The sequence below is a fragment of the Folsomia candida genome, unplaced genomic scaffold, assembly GCF_002217175.1.
Source record: "Folsomia candida strain VU population unplaced genomic scaffold, ASM221717v1 Fcan01_Sc003, whole genome shotgun sequence".
Taxonomy (NCBI): Eukaryota; Metazoa; Arthropoda; class Collembola; order Entomobryomorpha; family Isotomidae; genus Folsomia; species Folsomia candida.
The window spans coordinates 9,904,637-9,913,083 of record NW_019091195.1 but is presented as its reverse complement, the minus strand read 5'-3'; the positions used below and the strand labels follow the sequence as shown (position 1 = coordinate 9,913,083).

Below are 8,447 nucleotides of genomic sequence, written 5' to 3'. Positions count from 1 at the left end.
AATAAATTTCAAAATAGATTCAAATACACAAATAGTTTGTTTTTTATTAAATCACTACAGATAAATTAAACAACAATGAGACCAGTAACGAACCATTCAACGTGGCTACTAATATTTGTCACATCGTATAATGTGATTTTCCTTTTCTTCTAATCATATTATATGTATTTGGGTTTCGACGTGTGACAAGAATCATAGATCAATTTAATATGTAAAATTAAAACCCTGTGAGATTAAGTTGTCTCCACTACGATACATACATACATGCATATGTACATTATTGAACGAGGATAAACAAAATAAGCGTCCCAACAAAATTCTTAAATATTTATACAAAACAATGTGAAATACGTACTTGAATACTTGTCTCATACAACACGACTCTATAAATTTAAACAATAATTATAATTATCCGAGGACGGCGCGAAGCGCCGGACGACGGATAATTGTAATTATCCGAAGTAATACGGAATCTTGAGGTATTAGTCAATTGGTAGTTGTCTCCTGACAAGCCCCAGCTCCCATCTATATAAAACACATTAAAAGAAAAGTGCCATGCATGCCCCGGGCTAGTATATCACCTCACAGTCCAAAAAACATTTTCGAATGAACAATCGGGTGGGTGGGTGAGGCGCTAATACCTCAAGATTCCGTATTACGTCGGATAATTACAATTATCCGTCGTCCGGCGCTTCGCGCCGTCCTCGGATAATTATCAATTAATCCTACAATATACTCCATCTATCGGTATTAGTCAATTGGTAGTAATTCAAAGCTTCATGAGAAAATGCTACACAACAAGCAATTATGAATACATGTTTAAATCAACATTTATTATAACATTTATATTAAATATCATCAGCCATTCAATACAGCATTTGCAAATTCGTGTGTGTTTATAATAGGTCTACGATAATGTTTAGCAAAAACTTTGGAGTTATTACACCACCCAGCAGCTTTATAAATAGAATCAACACAAACTCCTCGTTCATGAGCTTTCGAGGTAGAAGAATGACGAAAACTATGACCTGAGTATACATTAATATTAATACCGGACTTACTTAATACTATTTTTAACCAACGACTAAGCGTATCTCGAGAAACGGCCCCATAAGGGGTTCGTGTAGAAATGAACAGTTTATCTGTTTTCCGTATCTCTTTAGTTTTAGCTAAATAACATTTCAAGGTTTTAACTACACATAAGTTAATATCTAAAAAATTAGGTAAGGATAAAATTGTCGTACTACCTGGCTTACTAGACTTTAATTTATCATAAATTACGATTTCACATGAACCACTTTTAAAATTAATATTGGGAACACTTATAGCAGATAAGGTTTGTACTCGTTGGCCTGTGGTCAGGGCCAACAAGGCCACTAATTTATGTGACAAATCAATAATATTTAATCTCGAATTCTTGCCTAAATTTTTACAAAATTGAAGCACCAAGTTAGAGTCCCATGTATTTTCATATTTTGGTTTGGGGGGTCGACTGTTTGCTACCCCTAGGCGACACACGACGGGATGAGTCCCTATATTTTGCCCGTCAACTTTCCCTATCATTGTAGAAAGACAAGATCTCATTGAATTAATTGAGGTATACCCTAATCCGTCGTCATGAAGTTTTGCAAGAAATGCTAAAATACTATTAATTGAAGGCCTCCAAACTGGGAGATTGTTAATGGTACAGTATTCCGTCCATTTTTTAAAATTTGAAGAATATTGTTTCCAGGTAGAATCCTGGCACGATGAACGGAGTAATTTTGTTACGTTCTCGGGGTACTGGTCGTTTTGCCACATAAAATTGCTGCCATGAGATTCATCTTCCTGCATAAAGGATGAGAAGAATCATCATATGGGGATTTTAAATCATAAGTATTTTGATGTAAAACCAAAACTTCGGATTTTAGAAGTTTCGAAAATTGAGGATACCATGTTTGAGTACACCAGTCTGGAAAAACTACAATACCAGTTGCCCTTTCATGTTTTATTTTGTTTATTGTACGCGAAATTTGAGAAAAGGGTGGAAATGCGTAAAAATATTGTGACCACCGGAAAGTGAAAGCGTCAACTATTTCGGAATTTGGATCTGGAAACCAAGACGCAAATCTGGTACATTTAGCAGAATAAGTGGTGGCAAACAGATCGATTTCGGGCGTCCCGAAGTGATCACAAATAAGATTAAAGGATTTCAGATCTAAGGAATAATCCGTCTTATCAATCTCTTCCCTGGATTGTTTGTCCGCTATATAATTCTGCGAGGATTTGATATATGATGCAAATATCCAAATATTTCTTTCCTCACACCATTGCCAAAGGATTCTAGCCCATTTTAAATTTATTTCTGAGCGACATCCCCCAAACTTATTAATGTATGCTATAGTGGTGGTATTATCACTGCGAACTAGAATATTGCAATCAGATGAACTCGAGCATAATGATTTTAACCCATTAATCACTGCGATCAATTCTAGTGTATTTATATGAAGAAGCTTTTCGTCTGTTGACCAAAAACCTCGTGTAACTTGTGACTCAGTGTGGGCACCCCAACCAGTCGTAGACGAATCAGTGGTCAACGTCAAGACAAAGCTGTCCGATCTTATAGTTTCAAATGAATTTGGCAACTTTCTCTGCCACCACTGAATGTCTGCTCGACATTGTGCATTTATTGTGCATTTTCCATTATAATCGCCACTGCATTGAATTAATGCTGCATTTCTCAGCAATTCTAAGCGTCTTATGTAAGTACTCGAATAACGTATAGCAGGACTAGCTGCTACCAGATTCCCTACCAATTTAGCTAACTCTTGAATCTTAATTGTCTCCTTTTGTAAAACTTTCAAAATAATGTCATTAATTTTAGTCACCTTGCGTGCAGGTAACAAAATTTGCATGAGTTTCGAGTTGTAAACAAAACCCAAGTATTCAACTACTTGACTTGGCATTAATTTAGATTTTTTCTCATTAATTGTGAAACCCAACCAAGTCAATAAACATTTAGTTGACCTTATATTCCTTAAACATTCCGATTTGTTTCCACCTGTTAGAAGTAAATCATCAAGGTATTGATTAGAAATAAACTTTCTCTTTCTTAATAATGCCATTATTGGTCTAAATATCTTAAAATCTTAAAAATATTTGATCATCTGGGTGCACCGGAATGGCATGATAAGCATCCGTTAGGTCTAAAGTTGCCATCCAACAATTGTTTTCTATAATACTAATAACTGATTTTAAATTTTCCATTTTAAAATGAGGAGATAGAATATACTCATTCAAAGATTTAAGATTGATCACTAATCTGTAAGAATTTGGCTCCTTCTTTGGGACAAGAAATATTCTTGAAACAAATTGACCTTCGCAAGGCAACACTTTAACAACTGCACCAGTATCTAATAAAGTTTGTACACATTTTCTAGCATATGGTAACTCTACCTCAGAAAATCGAAATGGCTCTGGTGCATTACTTTGGCATGGAATACTCACAAATGGTATGCGAAAATTTTCGATTGCCTCTAGAATTTCCTTGTCTTTCGTAATTTTCTCCCAATTTTTTAAATATAAACTTAATTTTCTTGCCCTGCTTACATTTACTGCGATCGACTCGGTGGTCTCCATTGAGGTCGCAGCATCGATCCTCTTGGGTTGAATTGCGTGAAGTTTTGTCTGTGATTGAATCGCGGGCCCCCTCGGCTGTAGGAGGCCCGATTGTAGTTTAAATATGTACCTCTTGAGGAATTAGTGAAAGTATTTTGGGGTCTGTTTGAAAAACGGGAAAATCCTCTCCGGTTTGTGGACGTCCTGATAACAGTGGCAGCTGCTCTGGCGGCCTTGATGGTGTCACAAACATTGTCTCCAAATAGTAACTCCGGTGTTGATGGCGTGTTGCACACTGCCACAATTTCAGTGCTTAATGCAGGCTTAATATCCTGCTTCCGTTTCATATTGATATCTTGGCTCAATTTTGAATTCAATGTTGCAGCTTGAATAGTCAGCCTCAGAAGATCTTGACTCAACTCTGGGGGCATCTTTTTCGAATTCAACATCACTTTTTCTGCTAAATGAGCCAATGCAACAGTTGAGCTCGATAGGATTGTTAACATTTGTTGGGATTGGAAATCTCCTTGCTTTGATTTTTGAGGCAATACGGTCCAAATTTCTGGGTTTACCCTTGGAACTCCGAGAAGTTTGCAATTAGCTGGTGTAAGAAAGGGTTTCCTCAATTCTTCGATTTTCTCTTTAGATAACACTGTTTTTCCCAAATTCGAAAAAGAACTGGCCACGTTAACATGCAAATCCGGTCCAAATTCCGGTTCAATCTGACTTTCATTTAATATATCTAAGAGCTCAGATGTCGGTCCATCGTCAACGAGAGTGGAATCATCAATCACTTCTATGAACAGATATCATCTCTGAATACCTCTTATATATTAATATTCCAATATTTCCAAACCTTTTTCATGTTGGAGTAAGCTTTGCATTGTGTCGTCAACAACGTCGACTGATTTCTGTTGGCTATTATTTTGCGTACCCAGCAAAATTTCCTTAATTTGCCTAATCTCATTAGGCAGTGACTGAAGTTCAGCAATTGCTTTTGAATGAGAGGCCAAAACGGACACCTTCCTCTTTTTCGGTTTGGGCGGACCAGCGGTCACGTCATCAGCACTAACGATTATAATAACAACACATGTTCAAGTTTGACTTTTTAAGTTTTCAGTGCTTTTTAATTTTTTTTTAATGAGGGACTACGTCCTCTCAAAAAATATATTTGAGGTAACCACGTTATCCTCTTTCTCTAGAGTGACTACGTCATCTCTGTTATGTGCGACAACGTCGTCACAAAAGTTTTTAAAAAATATATAACTCTTTGCCCTTAGGTTAAAAATAATAGCAAACATGGCTTACCTGTCCCCCTTGCCGGTTGACGACATCTTGATTTGTACAAGGTCAAATATTAAACGAATTTGTCGAAAAAATCACGAGCTAAAATTTAGTGATGTGAGCTGGGTCTGCATCAAAAAGACTGTGAGGTGATATACTAGCCCGGGGCATGCATGGCACTTTTCTTTTAATGTGTTTTATATAGATGGGAGCTGGGGCTTGTCAGGAGACAACTACCAATTGACTAATACCGATAGATGGAGTATACTGTAGGATTAATTGAATTATGATGTCCCGTGATTCTGTCCACCCAGCCATAAAGTTACAAAAATATATTTATAACACCTTGCACGAAGAACCTTTGTTAATTTATTTTATAGAAAACCATGTTATTTTTGTCTTCTTCAATTTATTTACACTATTCCTTCGTTAATATAAAGCTTAACAACAATTATGTTTTGTACCTAGTATGTTTTCTCCCATTCACATACATATTTCCTAAAGTGTGAAGAAGTCGCTCTAATATTGAGTAAATTCAATCTATAGTTTATTTTGTGTCAACATATTCATGCACATCTTTGTTGCACAACTTGTGAACGATGTCATCCAAAAATGGGGAAAACAGGAGCACACACGAGTGCGAAAAGAAAGTCGGGCGACATCCAAGCGGAAACACGGAACCAAACTTTCCCCGATTCCGAGAAGTGAACATTGTCGAGTTGAAAAGTTTGGCAAAGTGGGGAGCTGCTTGGCTTTCTCCTCCAAACCGAGAAAGGGAAGTGAGCGACAAAGTGTGACTCACAACTTACGAGCCATGGAAAACCTGATGAAATCTCATTTTAATTTCGATAAAACTGGTGTGCGTAAGCGTTGAGGTTGCTCCGACTTTACTCAACATTGTTACTTTTAGGCCGCCTAAAACTGGTTAATTAATTTACGAAATAGTGCAGTAAATAATTTTTCAGGGAATATTGCTTCAGCCACGTATTTATTTAAGCTTGATACATAAGTGTAATAAATTTTTGCAATTGTGGATAGGATAAAATAAGTTTATATATACGTAGTAGATAGATTCGTGTATTGCTACTGCATATCACTATTCTAATTGATTTTAATAATAATAACAAATTTTTAGCCCTCGTCAGGGAACGATTCGCCAGTCTGCTCGCAATAACTCTCTTTCAATTTACTCAATCGAGTTGAAATTTTTCATGAATGAGTGAGTTTGATGGTACATTGGCACATGATTTTGATACATTGGTCAAGTAGTTGACCAGTGGGTCGTATAGGTCGGGTTTGGTGCAGAATATTCAGAATGATCTGAAATACAGACGTTGGTGGAGTATGTACTAGATAAATGCACGAGACCAAATTTTTGTATGCAAGATGATGCCACCGTTGGTTTTCGAAAATTTTCGCAGAAAGTTGCAACTTGGTATGGGAAAAATAAAAATACAAGGTCAGATTGTCTAAATTTCTGGATCTATGTACATCATCAAAACGACACACACCAGTTTTAGTAAATTTATTATAAATTGTGCAATCGATATTAAAAATGGTTGAATATAATTAAGACCCAGATGAGATGTATAAATAAAATACCCTCCACTTTGGCTGCTTATCTATATAGGCTGCAACTGTACAAGTTTTAAGATTTAGTTACTGGCAACTCTCAGAATCTCCACCAAACAATTTAAATACTGTAACTGTATAAAGGCGCAAGCCTGAATTTCCCAGTCAGTAGTAAGTAATTCAAGAAAGATTTTTGATACATGCAGCCATTTTACAAAAAAACAGATCGGTCCTCTTTATGACAATTGAAGTGCATAAATAAGTCGACAATCCAACAACTTGACTTATCTATGTATTTGCGTATTATTATAACCTCGGCATAACATTAACAAGTAACTTTCCTAATTTTAAATGCAACTTTTTAAAGTGGATGTAGTTAGATCCCTACGAAGGGATGCAAACCTATCAAATACTTGATAGGTTATTTGTACTGTAAGGTTTACGATACTAATAAGGCAATAATCAAGAATGCCTTGGAACTAACCACAAAATTGGACATGGTACAAATTTACCCATTTCCATGTATGTAGAGTTGAAATGCAGCATAACCAAAATGGAATAATGTCCAAAAATTGCACCTCTGACGAATTTAATTAGTTTGAATACAATTATGTAGCTATAAGGACCATTATTATTATGGTCTATATAAGTTGTTTAATTGTATTCACAATGTCTGGTTGAATGCATATGGATTGACAGGCTTTGTTTTTAATTTTTATTGGATTAAGTGCATCTTCTTTGCTTGGTTCTTGTAGAAAGTGGTACTGGGCAGATTGATACACGCTGAACTGGTTCGCATTTGTTTTCGCCCAACGTATCCCGTGATATTTATAATGATTCATAGAACCTGTAAAATTAAGCACAATATATACACATCAATTAATCATACAATATTCTTGTGTAAATTAGTAAGTAATTATCGTAAAATACCGCAATCCATGGAATATTAAACGTCATTAATTCTTGACAAAGATTTTCTTTTCGGAATGAATGATTAAGAATGGACTCTTTTAAAGGTGAAATTAGGGCTCAATCCACACACCTGAACTTTGCTCATCTGCTCTCTTATCAAATCTTAGATTACAGCAAGTATCAGGCGCCGGATCAGAACTCTTTCTTTACTGAGAAACTTTTTTCCTTGTATCTTGAATTTTCATTGTAGTTGTTCCAGTTCTAGAGCTAGTCCCTCCCCAGTCTCCATATGATTTGTTCTCCTTAGTTGATTTTGAATGCATGTCAGATTCACCTGAATTTTTGCTCACCCGAAATTAAAACAAGGTTGAGACAACTATTCAGGCCGATCAGAGATGTTCAAAAACGAATGCATGCATGCATGCGACCACGACACCGCTGGTTGGTACATGTGTTCCTCGTATCCGGCTCGATTTACCCAACCGTTGAGAGTTACCTGAAAAAATAAAATAAAAAAGACATGTACATCTTGCTGCTACTACTACTTTTGGCTGGATCCGGTTACGGATTTGTCGTCATGCTAAAACACATTCATCATCCTAAAAGGTGGACTCTGTGGTACAATTATCAGGAGCCAGGAGATAAAAATGACAATTTGTTACGTTGATATGCACCTTTGCTGTTCCGATCTTAATGAAAATGGAATTGGACGATGGGTAATTTTATTTCATATGCAGTATAACATTCCCCTCCGTCCGTTTGCCCTGCCTGCCTGCCTGCTTCCTACTCTGCTAGCTCTGGAAGTTATGACGAGATGTGTGTGTCCAGCGTAATAGAATCTGTGTAAACATTTCGGCAAATGAGCTTTTATGTGGGTCTGATAAATGATAAAATAGCCCACCATCTGCACCACCATTGACTCAATCAATCGTGGTACTTCACTACTTTTACCCCCCAGCAAGCTAGCATACTTACGTTTGGGCAGATGGATGGATGACCGGTGGTTGTTGTACGTACAAGAGTAACGTAAAGGTGGGCGCTACATATTACGACAGCAATAATACTACACATGCATGTTGTAA

The 8,447-nt window shown here is 36.5% G+C and overlaps 1 protein-coding gene and 1 long non-coding RNA gene across 5 annotated transcripts; both read right to left on the bottom strand.

Moving 5' to 3' along the window:
• LOC118435096 lies at nucleotides 1-5,108 on the bottom strand. Of its 4 annotated transcripts, XM_035850346.1 has the most exons (4): nucleotides 4,906-5,108; nucleotides 4,454-4,665; nucleotides 3,589-4,393; nucleotides 1-1,827 (listed from the first exon to the last, which is right to left on the bottom strand). In XM_035850346.1, exons 1-3 carry the CDS (start codon nucleotides 4,929-4,931, stop codon nucleotides 3,591-3,593), a joined length of 1,041 nt encoding a protein of 346 aa, XP_035706239.1. In that variant the 5' UTR covers nucleotides 4,932-5,108; the 3' UTR covers nucleotides 1-1,827; nucleotides 3,589-3,590. The 4 variants fall into 4 exon arrangements, with proteins under 4 accessions (XP_035706239.1, XP_035706238.1, XP_035706237.1 ...); XM_035850345.1 differs by having other exon boundaries at nucleotides 1-4,393; XM_035850344.1 differs by having other exon boundaries at nucleotides 1-4,393; nucleotides 4,906-5,106.
• A 742-nt stretch (nucleotides 5,109-5,850) lies between these two features.
• On the bottom strand, nucleotides 5,851-7,872 carry LOC110847784. The gene is made up of 2 exons (XR_002547691.2): nucleotides 7,384-7,872; nucleotides 5,851-7,300 (listed from the first exon to the last, which is right to left on the bottom strand). It is a non-coding gene; the product is annotated as an uncharacterized LOC110847784 (long non-coding RNA).
• Nucleotides 7,873-8,447: the final 575 nt, after the last annotated feature.